General features: G+C 55.6%; 3 protein-coding genes across 3 annotated transcripts; 2 read left to right on the top strand and 1 right to left on the bottom strand.

The window, feature by feature from the left end:
• The first annotated feature begins 794 nt into the window (after positions 1-794).
• On the top strand, positions 795-5435 carry CD5 (CD5 molecule). Its single transcript, XM_041412031.1, has 10 exons — positions 795-840; positions 1377-1469; positions 1673-1954; positions 2035-2097; positions 2216-2515; positions 3906-4193; positions 4353-4484; positions 4859-4912; positions 5168-5272; positions 5350-5435. Exons 1-10 carry the CDS (start codon positions 795-797, stop codon positions 5433-5435), a joined length of 1449 nt encoding a protein of 482 aa, XP_041267965.1.
• A 923-nt stretch (positions 5436-6358) lies between these two features.
• On the bottom strand, positions 6359-9852 carry VPS37C (VPS37C subunit of ESCRT-I). Its single transcript, XM_041412803.1, is given in 7 exon segments — positions 6359-7218; positions 7221-7871; positions 8121-8203; positions 8430-8601; positions 8671-8775; positions 9366-9495; positions 9803-9852. Coding segments are annotated over 5 exon segments (1065 nt in total). The 5' UTR covers positions 8764-8775; positions 9366-9495; positions 9803-9852; the 3' UTR covers positions 6359-7152.
• A 1184-nt stretch (positions 9853-11036) lies between these two features.
• On the top strand, positions 11037-15484 carry LOC121339715 (pepsin A-like). The gene is made up of 10 exons (XM_041411756.1): positions 11037-11103; positions 13315-13493; positions 13574-13718; positions 13902-14019; positions 14132-14250; positions 14333-14532; positions 14653-14769; positions 14843-14981; positions 15056-15148; positions 15236-15484. Exons 2-10 carry the CDS (start codon positions 13438-13440, stop codon positions 15383-15385), a joined length of 1137 nt encoding a protein of 378 aa, XP_041267690.1. The 5' UTR covers positions 11037-11103; positions 13315-13437; the 3' UTR covers positions 15386-15484.
• Positions 15485-15628: the final 144 nt, after the last annotated feature.

The raw sequence follows: 15628 nt of genomic DNA, 5'->3' as shown, positions 1-15628 counted from the left end.
GGGTTGGGGGCCAGATCCAGGACCCCAGTGTGGGATATTCCAACAGGGTCTGCTCCCACCAGGATCAGCAGAACCGCTGGGATAACTGGGATGGGAACAAGTGAAGGCTACAGGGAGCACCCAGATGCTGAGATCCTGCTCCAGGACTGGGCACTGGAGCATCCATGGATGCTGGAGCAGGATGGGATGGGAAGATCCATCCTTTTTCTCCTTCCAGCAGGAACATCACAGAGTCAATGGAAAACAGCTGCCTCATTAGCATGCCTGACCTGGATTCAGAGCATTTAATTAGGGCACAATCAATTAACGCCTCTGCCCTGCCCTGGTCCAGCACCGCTGGAGCCCCACGTGCCCTTGCAGGGCTGCAGGGTGTCCCTGGAATGCCAGAACCTGGGATGTGCCTGGATCCCATCCAATTCCTGGGTTAATCACAGAGTTTTAGGGGATGCCAGGATGGGCATCAACTCCTCTGTAACTCCTGGGGACTCGGGGACCCCCAAATCTCCCTCAGCACTGGATATATTCAGTACCTCCCTTTCCCAGAGCTGCGGAGACCCTGGGATTTGGCGGGGGCTGAACCCCACATGTTTCTCACCCCTTTCCTCTCATGCTTGGCGGGACCCAGGGAGGCAACAGAGTCTTCAAACGGGCCCAGAGGTGACGTCAAAAAACCACAGAGGGAGGAAAAACAGCCGGTTCCTGTCCGGGCCCCCTCCCTCGCCTGCTCCGGGCCGGGCAGCGGAGGCGGCGGAGCCCCCAGAGCCTCCCGTGCCCCCATGGCACCAGCGGAGCCCATGGCAACCTGGCTGCCCATCCTGTGCCTCCTGCTGGGAATGTGGGGTGAGTATCAGGCACCCTGACCTCGGTGCGCCGCTCGGATCTCGCGGCAGAACCCCGCCGGTTTTCCCGCTCCAGGTGGGATCCGCACCTTCAGTGAGCCACAGTTCAGGGCTTGGGGTGGGAAGCACCCTGGTGACCCCCCAAACCTCCACCCACATCGCTCTGGGGGTCCCCAGGGTCCCAAGATTGAGCCAGTGGTGCTGAGGACAGCCAGGTGTCCCCACATCCTCATTCCCTGCCAGCTCCTGCCCTTCCCTCTGTCTTCATGGCACCATTCCCGAACATTCCACCCAGGAGCAGGGCTAATTGGCAGTAATTTGCAGAGCCCTTGTCTTTTCTCTGCCCTAAAAATCCCCCAGCAGACAGATGGGGAGTCAGAAAATCGCCTTTCTCCCCAAAAATCCCAGTTTTCCCATAAAATCCCCCTTTTCCTCAAAATAACCATCAATGGGCTGAGCAGCAGAGCCGCTGTCCCAAACTCGGGGTCCGCAGGGCGGGATGCGGGATTGACACCCCATTTCCGCTCTTTCTCACAGCCATCCCCGACTATGGAGGAGCCACCTGGATCCCTGGAGGTGAGAATTTGGGGAGCAGCCCTTTGGGAATGCCTCCACAGCTCCGTGAGCGTGGTGGGTGCTGGAGTTGCATCATCCGGAAGCGGCGTCCCGGGGTCCCAGCTCAAGCCCCCACATTCCCTCGACCCCTCCATGCTCCCATTCCTTGCGCTGTTTTCCAAGGCCCCCACCAAGGGGCCTTGGAAATCATTCCCAGGGTGAAAACCCACTGGGAAGGGAAGGAAAGGAAAGCCCCTCAAGATGGTGTTTTCCCACAGAATCCATCCTGAGACTCACCAGAGGCGGCTGCCGCTGCACTGGGATACTGGAGGTGAACTGGGAACACCAATGGAGACCGATCTGCTGGGAGAGCGTGAGCATGGGAGATCTGGATTGGATCTGCCAGCAGCTGGAGTGCGGCCCCCCAACCTCTGAGCTCTTGGAGCTCATCATTCCCGGTGGGAAAGGGCCACAGAGTCAGCCCAGGAGGTGCATTAACCCACTAGGATGCCAGTGGGAGCTGGAAAACTGCACGGAGCACGTCATCGTTGCCTGTAGAGGTGAGCCTGGACTCCCAGCCCAGCCACCTCAATCCCTAGGGATCATCCATGCCCACGTGGTGCCTCTCTTCTCATTCCAGAGCCAGTGAAAACCACTCCCAAGCCGCCACCAACAAGCCCAGCCACCACCCCAGAGCCCACGGGTAAGCGCCTCATCCCAAGGAATCTGTAGCCTCACATTTGGGAATTTCCCCCTAAATAATGGAAAAATTGCCACCCCAATTCATAACACTTCCTCTTCCATCGCCAATCCCGGTCCAGGACCCCCCAGGCTGCGGCTGGTGGACGGGAATTTCAGCTGCTCTGGCTTCCTGGAGCTGCACAAGCAGGGGATGTGGGGGGCTGTGGCAAGCATCCCGGACACATGGACACATCTGGTCACCCTCATCTGCCAGGAATTGTGCTGTGGCACTGCTGGGAGCAGCCACGGCAAGCCGGATCCAGGGATCCACCTGCCGGTGCGGTGGGAGGCAGTGGATTCCTGTGGGAGCCGTTCCCTGCTGGACTGCTTCAACAGGAGCAGCTCCCGGGGGAAAACGCCCGCCTTCATCACCTGCTCAGGTGAGAATGGTCCTGAGTATCCGTGATTTCCTGCTCCGGTGGGATACCCCGGGGGGATTTTGGGGCCCAGAACAGAGAGCCAGCCCCATCCCAGCCTGCCCCGTGGGCCCCATCCACCCACTCCCGCTCTTCCTCTCCGGGGTGCGAAGGCAAAACAGGAAATCTCAGTTCCCGCCAGTGCCGAGCACGGCAGCTCCGAGGAGGATGAGCCGGGGAGGGAGAGCGGCCATGGCAGCATCCCAAATTCCAGCTGGGGGTGGGGAACACTGGCAGGCACCAGGCTCTGGGCATCCTGCTGTGGACAGCCCCCTGAGCACCTTCCACGCCTTGGGCATATCCATGCTCCAATCATCTCCCTGCCTCGGGCATGTCCCTGGATACCTTCCCTGCCACAGGCATATCCCTTCCTTTCCATGACTCTCTTCCCTGCTACTGGCATGTCCCTGCCAGAGCATCTTTCCCTTGCCGTGAGCATCTCCCAGCCACAGGCCTCTCCCTCTCATTTTCCATGAGTGTTTCCCTGGAAATCAGCTTGGTGCCAGCTCCACGGCACAGACAACCAAGCCAAGAAGCTCGGAGCAGACTCTTTGTGGGTCCTGCCATCTGCCCCAGCTTGGAATCCCGTGGGATTTAGGGGTTTAATGGGCTGTGGCAGCTGGCAGAGCCAGCTTCCATGCTGCATTTCCCATGGGAAGAGTTCAAAGCCACTCCATGCCTGGCTCTGGTTTGGTTCAGTCCCTGTGGCATGAGGGAGCTGCTGGGAGCATCCCCGTGCCAGGAGCTGATGCTGGGAGAAGGAGGAGCACGTGCCAGTGGTATCCCTGTGGATATCATCTCTGTCTGCCTGTGGGTCCGACTCCTCTCTCCCTGTGGCTCTGCCTCTTCTTCCCACAGGTCTGACCCATCTCCATGGATCTGACTCCCTTCTCCTTGTGACTCTGACTCCTGTCTTCCTATGGATCTGATCCCCCTGTACCCGTTCTCTCCTCCTGGATTTCACCTCTCCCAATGGGTCTGACCCCTCCCTGTGCATCCAGCCCCTCTCCCTACGGATGTGCTCCTCTCTCCCACAGATTCCCAGCCGCGGGCCCTGCGGAGGCTGGCGGCCGGCCCCACTCCGTGCGAAGGGGACATCCAGGTATTCCATGCGGGACAATGGTGGGATCTGTGTGAGTCCAGAGCAGCGCAGCGAGACAAGCGTGGCCGGCAGATCTGCCGGGAGCTGGGCTGCGGGAATCTCACTGCTCTGACCCCACACTATGGAGCTGACCCCCATGTCTGATCCCCCTGTACCCATCCTCTCCTCATGGATTTCACCCCTCCCAATGGGTCTGACCCCTCCCTGTGCATCCAGCCCCTCTCCCTACGGATGTGCTCCTCTCTCCCACAGATTCCCAGCCGCGGGCCCTGCGGAGGCTGGCGGCCGGCCCCACTCCGTGCGAAGGGGACATCCAGGTATTCCATGCGGGACAATGGTGGGATCTGTGTGAGTCCAGAGCAGCGCAGCGAGACAAGCGTGGCCGGCAGATCTGCCGGGAGCTGGGCTGCGGGAATCTCACTTCCAGCATGGAAATCCGGGAGCCTCCCTCGACGGGAGTCACCTGTGAGCTTGAACCCCTGCACCTCTGCCAGCCCAAACTTGGGAATATCCGGAGCTGCTCCCGGACCAGAGTTGTGTGTAAGCCACGCGATCCGTGCTGGGAGCTGGAATTCCCACACCTATGGAACGGGCAGGGATGGGGGGGACCAAGTCCACGTGGGATTTGGATTCCTGGCGGGGTAATGGATATCCACATCTCCAGCTGGACACATCCAGTGACACCCATGCTCTTTCCAGGCCAGGACTCAAAGCCGCTTCCCACTGGAACACCTGCTGGAACCGTCGTGAGCATCTGCCTGGCCCTGCTGCTTTTCCTCATCCTTTCCCTGATCTGTGGCCCTCCTGCCTATCGGAAGCTGATGAAGAGAAGTAGGGGACAACCTCAGGATCCTCATCCTTCTTTTCTTCCTTCCTTCATCCCCACGTGCCGGCTCAGGGCTGGCAGCTCCATGGATGCTTCCCTAAACTCCTTGGGGGGGGATTTGGTTGCTCAGCCTGACAGATCCCCCTGCCCCATTGTCCCCAGACCTGCCCCATTGTCCCCAAGCCTGTCCCACATGGAGTGTGGGAGCGGGAAGAGGGATTAAGCTCCGAGCGGAAACAAAGGAGCAGGTGGAGGATCCTGGGGGGGATTATTGGGAAGGGGGGCATTATTCGGGATGACATATGGGGCTGGCGGGGGGGAAGCAGCTGGAGGAAGGATCGGGAAGATCCTTGGAGACACAATTCCTCCTCTCTCTCAGTCTCCAAGAAGAAGCAACGCCAGTGGATCGGCCCCACGGGACTCAACCAGACCGGTGAGGAGCAGCTCCTTGGGGAGCTGGGAATGGGATTTGGAGTTCCTGGGGACGGATCTGGGGTCTGGGTGGGCTGTTCCCCCCTGGATCCTGGCACAAGGGCCCTGGAGCTCGCTTCCTTTTGGAATATAACTCATCCAGGAGATGCAGGCCTGGAGCAGGGACCAATTTCACTCAGCCCCTTCCCGGGTGGGTTTTTTTCCCCTCCAAGCTGCTGTTCCAACCCCAAAATCCCAATCCTGCTATTTTCTCCAGTGTCTTTCCACCGCTCCAGCACCGCTCCGAGGCCTCGGGGACAGGGAGGGGACAACGACTACGCTCAGGCCCCCAAAAAGAGCTCCCAGCTCTCTGCTTACCCAGGTAAGTGCTGGAAGTGGCTCCTTCCCGTTCCTTTGCCATGGATGTGCATCCAGTGAGTGTATCCATGCCCTCCACAGCTCTGGAAGCAGCGTGCCGGCGTTCCAACCCTCCGGATAACTCCTCGGACAGCGACTATGACCTGCACTCTGCCCGCAGGGTGTGATTCCCTGCTTCCCAAAGCAGCTGGTGCCACCTCCCACCTCAGCTTTGGGAGCATCCCAGGATTCCAGCACCCTTCCAGGAGCACTTCCCAGCCTCCTCTTGGGAGAAAAGGAGGTTTTGGGGGTTTTTTAAAAGCTATTTATGGGAATTTAAGAGGTACGGGCGTGCAAGGAGCCCTTTGAAATACTGGGATCACCAGCTTCTCGTGTATCCATGCCCTCCCCACAGCTCTGGAAGCAGCGTGCCGGCGTTCCAACCCTCCGGATAACTCCTCGGACAGCGACTATGACCTGCACTCTGCCCGCAGGGTGTGATTCCCTGCTTCCCAAAGCAGCTGGTGCCACCTCCCACCTCAGCTTTGGGAGCATCCCAGGATTCAAGCACCCTTCCAGGAGCACTTCCCAGCCTCCTCTTGGGAGAAAAGGAGGTTTTGGGGGTTTTTTTAAAGCTATTTATGGGAATTTAAGAGGTACGGGCGTGCAAGGAGCCCTTTGAAATACTGGGATCACCAGCTTCTCCAAACCAGGATAGAGTTGGGATGATGGATAAAGGATAGGGATGCAAGGGTGGGAATACTGAGAATGAGTCTGAGATATTTAATAACAAATACTTGTAATAAAATTGGGGTTTTGTACTAATCACACCTTGTCCTCTTCCTTCCATTATCCCAGTGTGACTCCAAACCCCCAGTCAGGAGGGAAAAGAGGGACAGGGAAACACCTTTTTCCATGGTTTTTATCCCAGGGATAAATGCAAGAAATGCAGGAATTGAAGCAGGCTTGAAGATGGTTCTGGAAGGGGGTGAAAGATTTCAGTGATGGGATCCAAAGGAAGCTGAATGCCAGGAAGGGATAAAGGGATCAATCCTTATCCGGATGTTCCGCTGCTTCCCAAAGTAACCAGGGCCATGACTCCAGAGTGCAATTAATTCATCCAGTTTTATTACTCTAATTAATCCCAGGGATGGAATTGCTTCCATCAATCCCTCATCCTAGTCCATTAGTAATCGTTCCTTATAAATAACTTAAAGGGATACAGGCAGGGTTTGAAGGATAAAGTGCTGAGCAAAGCAAATCCCATTTCCATCGTTTGTCATTCCCTCCGTTTCCAAGTGTTTCCTGAGAAGGGAGATGTGAGGAGCCCAAAAAACCACACGGGAGGTCGGGAATACTGGAGGCTGCCCAGGCCCAGGTGGGAATCACCGACTCCCACTGACAGCCCTGGAATGGTTTGGGTGAAAAGGGATCTTAAGGATCAGCCACTTCCAATCCCTTTCCACTTGCTCCAAACCCTGTCCAACCTGGCCTCGGACATTTCCAGGGATGGAGCTGCCATGACTTCCCTGGGAAATCCATTCCAGGGTCTCACCACCATCACAGGGAAGAATTTCTTCCCAAAATCCCATCTAAACCCACCCTTTGACAGCGTGAAGCCATTCCCCATTATCCCATCACTCCAAGTCTTTGTCCAAGTCCTTGTCCAGTTCTCTTGGAGCCCCTCTAGGCACTGGAAGGTGCTCCAAGGTTTCCCTGGAGGTTTCTCCTCTCCGGATTTCTGCTGGTCTGGCTCTGCCTCTCGCTCCGACCTCCGGAGCCGTGACTTATCCCGTATAATTCCTTTGCACCGACGGATCAAGGAGCAACACTCTGGAATCCCTCCTCTTCCTCAGTCCCAAAAAAAGGAGGAATCAGCACAGGATGCTCCCCAGATGTCCTGGATTAGTATCCAGGCCAGGTAGGACGCTGAGGGTTCGGAGGTGGGGGGTATCCAAAGGGTGGGGAGGCCCGGGATAAGGAGCCTGCGTTGGGATAGGGAAATTCGGGAGAGGGGGCTGAGTGGGGTACGGACACTGCGGTCTCCCTGCTCCAGGTGGGACGTAGGGAGAGTATCCCGGTCTGGCAGGGGGAGGAGAGGGATGGGGAGCAGGATAGGGCAAGGGCTGCGGTGGGCCCCGGGACGGAGACCAGGAAAAGCCTCCCGAGGTGGATTTGGGATACCCTGGAGCAGAGTCAGCAGCAGAAGCTGCCGGATATCCGGGAGCTGGAGCAAGCGGGTAGGGAAAGGCGGACTGGGAGCCGGGCTGGGAGGAAGCCACGTGTCCCACGGTGACCGGAGATCCCGGGAAAGGGGCGGGAGGAAGCGCTCCGTGCGCAGCGGGGCCGGGCGGAAGGGTCGGAGCCGGGCTGTAGGGCAGAGGGAAGGCCGGAGATCCCGATGGGAAGGGTTTTGGCGGATCCGTGGGAACGTGAGGAGGAGGAGGAGGAAGAGGAGGCTGAGAGTCCCTGGTGCGCTCCTGGGATCCCTCTGACTTCCTCACGATCTCCTGCAGCTTTTCCACTCGGACCCGGCGCAGGTGGGACAACTTCCTCATCCCGGAAAACTGCTCCAGGAACGTCTCCAGGGGCACCTCCCCCTCCAGGAATTTCTCAGCCATTTTCTGGAAGAGAGGAACAGCCTCGGGCTCATTCCTGCATCCCTCTGCCCCTCTTCCCTAAAATCCTGATTTGGGTTTCTCCCAGCCACATCCCAAGGAACAACATCCACACACAAACAAGGATGGATCCAGTTCTTTGGAGAAAACCCAGCAGACTCCAAAGATAATCCACGATTTCAGGGACTGGGTTTAAGTGCAAGTCTTTGAGGATGAATCACTGGAATTCCCAAGGGATTTAAGGCCTAAACTCACCTCAGATTCCTCTTCAATCTTCTGGCTTTCCACCTGGAGGAGATCCAGCAAAGTCTGAGGCTGCAGCGCTGCTGAGAATTTCTCTGGGAAAAACAAAGGGGGAAAGAAAAACCAAAGTCACTATCACAGAACAGAAACCAGGGAAAAGCCAGCAAAGAGCCCACAGGAAAGGGCCTGGGAACTGCTGATGGAAGGAGGGACATCCAAGAGGAACAGCATCCTCGATCTCTCCGGCTGCTGGGGAAAAAAGGAGGGATATCAGTTTTCCAGGAAGCAGAATCCTTCCTGGGCCAAGATGCCAGTGCTCACCCAGCTTTTCCTTCTGCTCCCTGCACCTCCCAGCCAGCTCCTGCAGCTCCTGGTATTTCTTGGACAGGTCGCTGCGTCCCGTCTCCAGCGGCGCCTGGAATTTCAGGTTCTGCTCGGCCAAGCTCCGGTTGGCAGCCAGGGCCATCTCCCTTTCCAGCTGGAGCTCCTGAACCTATGGAATTTGGGATGGTGAGCACGGGAAGGGGACGAGGACACCCCGGAGGCACCTCCTGGCACAGACCTCCTGGGATTCCAAAGCCAAGCGCTCGATCTCCTGGGAATCCTCCTGCAGCTCCCGGAGCTCCTCCACTGTCCGGTTCCTCAGCGTATCCATCCTCCCAGATTCCTGGGACGTGGAAAAAGAGGCAAATCAATTCCCAAATCCAAATGGGAAAAGGTTTCCAGCTGAAATCCAGGGTGGTTAAAGCCCTCGGAGCAGCTGTGCTGGGTTCTGTTAACTGGGAGGGAGACACACCATTCCCACTAACTCAGCTTGGGAAAAGACTTTCCCCCCTTTCCCAAGCCTATTTGGATGGAATTCTGTGTGTCCCAGGGTGTTCTGTCAAGGAAAAATCCACCCACAGCCCCAGCTTGCAAATTCCAGCAGGATGTCTCCATCCCATTCCAGAATCCACCTCATTCCAGTCTCCATCCCATCCCATCAAGGAAACTGGGATCTGACCATATCCCACCATGCCCACAGGGCTGGGAAGTCCCTCAGGGATCGCCTAATTCCACCTTCCTGCCACGGAATTCGGTGAAATAGACAAAAAGATCAGGGGAAATGACGGACTTCCTGCACCACATCCATGATTTATCCCAAGAATTCCCAACTGTCTGATACGTTCAGCAAGTATCCCGTGTGTGGTGTAAATTCCAAGAGGCGGGATGGAATAATGCGGGAATTTCCTAAAAACTCAAGGAAACACAACACACCTGAGCTGTCCTATTCACTCCAAGCTCTTCCAGCTCTCATCCAGGTGGAACATCCCAAGGATATTACACCGGGAATGCCGCAACAGCCACGCTGAGGCTCAGGCTTGCTCAACCCACGATCCAGATAAACCTGTCCGAGGGAAAAACTGGGAATTAAATCCCGCGCTGCAGGCGTGGGGCAGAAATCACCTGATTTGGGTCTTTTAGGGGGGTAGCAGCGAACTTTCATGGAGTTTTAGAGGGAGAAGCGGGAACGGTGGGAATGGGAAAGCTCGGGGTGGGGGCCGGGAAGCATGCACAGGCGCTCAGGAAAGTGGACGCAAATGGCTGCCCAGTTGCGGGGCTGCAGCGAACGCCGTGGCGGGAGCGGCGCCACTATCCCCGTTATCCCGCCGTTATTCCCGTTATTCCCATTCCCGGCCCTCCCCCGGACTCACCAAAGCGCCACCGCGACCCTCCAGCGGCCGCCGCTTCCGGCTTCCGGCACAAACCGGAAATGGGCGGGGCCACCGCGGGCGGGGCGGGAGGAGCGCAACTCCCCCCCCTGGGGCGTGAGGGGGGTGGTTCCTCCCAGCGCCGCCATGTTGGGGGGGGCGGGAGCCCGGATCAATTTAATGGCATTTTTTAATCAATAATCGCTCTTTGGCTACCCGCGGGGCTCTCCCCGAGCTGTAGCTGCTCTAGGAATTATATCCTTCGTGTTTCCGGCGTGCAAGGAGCTCCGGGAGAGCTGGAGAGGGGTTGTGGAGAAGGGCGTGGAGCGATAGGGAAAGGGGGAAAGGCTTCGCCTGAACACAGGGCGGGTTTAAGTTGGATATCGGGAATATATCCTTCCCTGGGAGGGTGCCAAAGCGAGATGCCCAGAGAAGCTGCAGTTGCTCCATACCTGGAAGCGTCCGAGGCCAGGTTGGAAGTGGTTTAGGAAGCACATACAGACCTCGGCAATATCCCAAAACTTCGTAAAATGTCGGGCTCTTCCAGCTGGATCAGAGGAAATTCCTCTGGAATACCTGCTCAGCTCCTCCTCGCGTGACACAGGAATATTCCTGAGAAAGCTCCAGTCCCGTCACCCTCTCCACAAACCCAACTTCTCCAAAACATGCTTGGAAAATGCTCCACTTTTCCCCCTGTAACTTCCCAAAAGCCGAGCAAGGATGAGGCAGGGGAAGAGCTCCATGATTTCTGCTCCTTCGGGAGACTTTGGAAAGGCTGGGCAAGGTCAGCCAGCTGTTGGGGAAGTGCTGGGATCTGGGAAAGGCACCTCTGACCCCATCACCTGAGGGCTGTTGTGTAACAAACGGGAGTCATATGATCCCAAATAATTCTGGATAAATCAAGGACCATTTGTTCCCAGCGTGGCTGATAACCGGGTCAAACCCCCAGTGCCATGGGAAAGAAAAGGGACTTGACTTGCCAAAGGGAAAAAAAAAAACCACAACATTTTCCAGGCTTCTTTTGGAGCAGTTTCCACAGATCTGGAAAATGTTTAATTAACATTTTATGTTAAAACATAAGGTTTGAGGAGAGGGGGAAATTGTGTTTGGGTTTGCACGGAAGAAATGGAAAAATACCCATTTAAAAGTGTTATCCAGAAACAAATTTGGGGTAAATTTAGGTGGTTTTGGAAGGATATTCCCATTAGCTGCTTATTAATATCCTTAATTTCCACAAAAGATGGTCCCGCATGTTTTTTTCCCTTGGATGACATCTTAATCCCAGCCAAAATCACCCACAGCAGGTAGGAAAAGGTGACCTGAGCACCCCGAGGTCCTGTTCTGCAAAATTCCATTCCCACAAGGATCAGCCAACATCCCTGGGCTTCCTTGATAAGTTAATTAAATATTTTGAATCCAATCTGGGAAATTTGACACCTCAGGAGCGTCAGATTTCCCTCCTTTCATCTGACAGCTCCGATAAAGCACCCGTGTGATAAAAGCCTTTAGGGAAGGGACAAGAAAAACTGGGAACAGGGCCTGGAAAAGTTGACTTCATGAATCCACTTCCAAGAAAAGCTCTATCTCCATAAGGGGAATTTTTTTGGGAGGCTGCAGAGATAAAATTAAGGAAGTTTTGTCAGAACGAGTTTTGATGTCCCAAAAGCATGAAAATCCCTGTTTGATCCAGAGGGTGATTCCCATGGAAGTTAAATTCATCCCAAGGGGTGTTTCCACATCAAAATGACGTTTAAAAAATCGGAATTTTCCCGGTAAAAGCCTAAATTCTGGGAGGGTTTTATTGCCTGGGAATCCTCACCCAGCCCCGGCTGCAACAGCCAGGAGGGAAAGCTTCCAGATCCATTTTTCCAGCTGGGGGTTTTTGGGATCTCTGCATGCTGTGGTGCCCTCTGGTGCCAAGGAAAGCTGTGGCAGGGAGGCCACCTGCTCCCATCCACAGAGCTCCCAGCGCCGGGATGGATTATTCCAGGATCCAGCATCTCATGCCCTCCATTTCCCCACCAAGGTTGGGAAAATCCAGGATTTCTCTCCCAAGAAGCCATTTCAGACCCTAAAAGGGGTTATTTTTCCATCCTCCCAGATTTTATTCTGGATTTAATTAGTGCTAAATCGCAGTTCCCATTTTTTTCCCAGTCCTGAATTCCACAGCTTCTTCCTTCTGTGGATATCATCCATCCAAAAATCCATCCCTGTTGGATCCATTGTTCTGCTTTGTTGGGATTTACCAGCAGCTCAATAAGCTTGTCCTAGAACTTGCCATAATTGGGCAAATGTGGGGTTTTTTCCATTGAGAAAACAGGAATCCTGATCCCCAAGGATGGCAGTTCTGTTAATTCAATGGATAAATAGCTCTGGGAAAACTTCATATTTTTGTTTTCTCTACTATTTTGGCCAAAAAAGGAGGAAAACTTGGTAACTCAAAAATGTACAGGAACACATTCCAGGATGGTTTCTCCAGCCTAGCTTTGGACACTTCCAGGGATGGGGCAGCCACAGCTTCTCTGGGAAATCTATTCCAGGGCCTCACCAGCCTCACAGGCAAGAGGTTCTTCCCAATATCCTGTTTTCCAGTTTGGAGCCTTCTCTTGTCATTCCATTCCCACATCCAAAGTCCCTGAACTGGGGGAAAACTGGGACGAGCTGGGGGAAAGCCAAGCTCTGGATGCCTCTGGATGAAGGTCACAGGAGCGGGATTGGGCAACTTGGCTTCGGTCATGTCACCACGTGCTGGATCCATGGCTCCTGGAAGGGTCACCTTGTCCTGGAGGAGATTAAAGGCTCCCTAAGGTTGGAGCTGGCATTCCTCCCTTGGATTCAGCCCCATTCCGGCTCAGAATGATAGAAGAATCTGAGGGTATGATGCTAGGTTGAACTGGGGGAGTGAAATGAAGAAGAACCTGGATGGGGAATGTTGGGAGAAAAGGGACGGAGCACCGGATTATCCCTGAGGGAAAAAAAAAAGGAGGATGGGATGTGTTGTAGGGGGCTGGAAAGGAGAAAGCCTTGGCTGATTCCCAGCATGGAAAATCTGGACCTGGCAGCCTGAAAATCCTTCATGGAGCCTTGGCAAGAGGAGAAGGAGAAGGACCTGGAGAGACCTTGGAGCCTCTTCCAGCACTTTAAGGAGTTCCAGGAGAGCTGGAGAGGGACTTTGTAAAAAGACCTGGAGTGACAGGACAAGGGGGACCAGCTTCCTAGTAGCAGAGGACAGGTTTAGATGGGATATTGGGAAGAAATTCTTCCTTGCAAGTGTGGTGAGTCATTCCTGGGAATGAAATTCCCAGGAAGCTGTGGCTGCCCCATTCCTGGAAGTGTCTGGCTCAAACCCTCCAGCAAGGAATTAGAGGGTTCAGGGTACAAACAACCCTGCATTCCCACCGGATCCCACAGAATAACCCGGAGTGCTTCCCGCCCATCCCAACATACCTGTGGCCTGAATCCCCCCAGGAATACGGGGATCCCCCAGCTTGACATTCCTACCCCCCTTCCTTAAGGACGTTTTGATAACCATCCCAGGAGCAGTTTGCCTTTCTTATCGGGGCCTCCGGCCAAACACCGGAGCCAGGATATAAGGAGCGGGGCCGGGATCGGAGGCACATTTTCCGTGAGCTCCCACCATGAAGCTGCTCCTGCTCCTCGCCCTGGTGGGCCTGGCCCAGGGCTTCCAGACCAGGTGAGCCCAAAACAGGGATGTGGGATGCGGGGTGATCCCAATGGCACATCCCAGTGATGCATCCCGGTCCCTGTCCACAGGGTGCCCCTGAGGAAGATGAAGTCGCTGCGGCAGAGGCTGCAGGAGCAGGGATTGCTGGAGAGTTACCTGGAGCAGCATCCCTACAACCTGGCTGCCAAGTATTTCCCGGGCATCGCCGTGGAGCCCTTGGAGAACTACATGGATGTGAGGGGCTGGGATTGAGAACTGGGATCAGGGAGCACAGGGGGACACTGGCTCCTTCCCCATCCCGTTGGCCTGTTATCCATTCCACTAGTCCCTTCCCCATCCCTGTAACTTATTCCATTAGCCCCTTATCCATTCTCCTTTCCCCAACCTCTTAACCCCTTCCCAATCCCATTCCAACAGGATGAGTACTTTGGCACCATCTCCATTGGGACCCCACCTCAGGAATTCACCGTGGTCTTCGACACCGGTTCCTCCAACCTCTGGGTTCCCTCAGTCTTCTGCTCCAGCCCAGCCTGCAGTAGGTGTCTGGAATGAGTCTGGAATGTGTCCTTTGGGAGTCCTGCATGACTCTGCCCAGTCTTTTCCAAGGGACAAATCCCAGGCAATCCCTGTCCTTCCCACCCCCACAGGGAACCACAACCGCTTCAATCCCGCGGAATCCTCCACGTTCCTCAGCACCAATGACACCCTGTTCATTGCCTACGGCACGGGAAGCATGACCGGAGTCCTGGGATACGACACCGTCAACGTACGGCCAGGCGCTCCAGCCCCCTCATCCCATGGGATCCCATGGGATCGTTCCCAATCCAAACCTGTCTCCTTTCTCCCAGGTTGCTGGCATCAACGTCCGCAACCAGATTTTTGGGCTGGCTGAGACGGAGCCAGGGGATTTCTTCTACTACACCCCCTTTGACGGCATCTTGGGATTGGCATTCCCAAGCATTGCCTCCTCCGGAGCCACTCCTGTCTTCGACAACATGATGATGGAAAACCTCGTGGATAGGCGCCTTTTCTCTGTCTACCTGAGCAGGTAAATCTCAGCCAAAGCTGTTGAGGATTTCTCCCTTTTCCCTCACACTGGCCCCATTTTCCAATGGGAATGGAGGTGTTGGTGGGCTGGAAACTACCCCAGATGGATCTCCCTTTCCAGGGACAGTGAAGGTGGGAGCTTTGTCCTCTTTGGTGCCATTGATCCCTACTACACCACCAAAGGCATCTCCTGGATCCCACTCTCTGCTGAAACCTACTGGCAGATCTCCATGGAGGGGTATTCCCAGTATTCCCTGCCCCCCAGCTGGTGTTTTGCGGAGTCCAGGCTCACTCTGCATCCCTCTTTCCAGTGTCTCCGTCAGCGGGACTCCGGTGGCCTGTTCCTCGGGATGCCAGGCCATCGTGGACACAGGAACCACTCTGTTGGCTGTTCCTATCCGGGCCTTCCGGACCCTCATGAGGCGCCTTGGTGCCAGCTCCAGTGGTGAGGTGAGGCCTCAGGATGATCCCTAGGACATCTGATCCCAGCTGGAATGGCCACTAACCTGCTGTGTCCTCCCCAGATCAGCTGTGAGGCTATCAGAAACCTTCCCAGCCTCATCTTCCATATCAATGGCAAAGAATTCCCAGTGCCGCCCAGAGCCTATGTGTTAAGGGTGAGCATCCCACTGGGAATGGGTTTGTGGGGATAGAGGGAGGGATCCAACAGCTGGTGACCACTCCCTTCCATGTCCTTGGAGCAGAGTAATGGGTACTGCACCCTGGGATTGCAAGGCATGGACGTGCCCACGGAGGAGGGCGAGCTCTGGATCCTGGGGGATGTCTTTATCCGGGAGTATTACGTCATCTTCGACAGGGCCAACAACAAGGTGGGGCTGTCCCGGCTGCCCTGAGCTGGCATGGGAATCCCAGGTGTCCCCAACTCGATGGCTGGCAGGGTTTGTCCCTTTCCTGGCACTCCTGCCACCACCGAGGACAATAAAGGTGTGGAGAAGCGCCCCTGTGCCGTGTCTCTCTGAGAAAGGCCAACACATCCCTGGGAATGGGGTGTGTCCGTGGTGCCATCCTCAGCTGCACCCACCAAGGATGTCCCTGTGCCCCAAGGATGGGAGCCTGGATGTGGCTCTACTCGTCCC

This window comes from Onychostruthus taczanowskii, unplaced genomic scaffold, assembly GCF_017590055.1.
Source record: "Onychostruthus taczanowskii isolate IOZ18803 unplaced genomic scaffold, ASM1759005v1 scaffold101, whole genome shotgun sequence".
Taxonomy (NCBI): domain Eukaryota; kingdom Metazoa; phylum Chordata; class Aves; order Passeriformes; family Passeridae; genus Onychostruthus; species Onychostruthus taczanowskii.
Note: the sequence above shows the minus strand (reverse complement) of the source record. Positions and strands in the feature narration are given on the sequence as shown.

Bases quoted from the DNA above. Each gene is read 5' to 3' on its own strand.
- LOC121339715 (XM_041411756.1), top strand. From the start codon at position 13,438: ATGAAGCTGCTCCTGCTCCTCGCCCTGGTGGGCCTGGCCCAGGGCTTC. The intron at 13,719-13,901 runs GTGAGGGGCTGG...CCATTCCAACAG, and splicing joins CCTTGGAGAACTACATGGAT to GATGAGTACTTTGGCACCAT. The intron at 14,770-14,842 runs GTATTCCCAGTA...CCCTCTTTCCAG, and splicing joins TGGCAGATCTCCATGGAGGG to TGTCTCCGTCAGCGGGACTC.
- CD5 (XM_041412031.1), top strand. From the start codon at position 795: ATGGCAACCTGGCTGCCCATCCTGTGCCTCCTGCTGGGAATGTGGG. The intron at 1,955-2,034 runs GTGAGCCTGGAC...TTCTCATTCCAG, and splicing joins CGTCATCGTTGCCTGTAGAG to AGCCAGTGAAAACCACTCCC. The intron at 4,485-4,858 runs GTAGGGGACAAC...CCTCTCTCTCAG, and splicing joins TCGGAAGCTGATGAAGAGAA to TCTCCAAGAAGAAGCAACGC.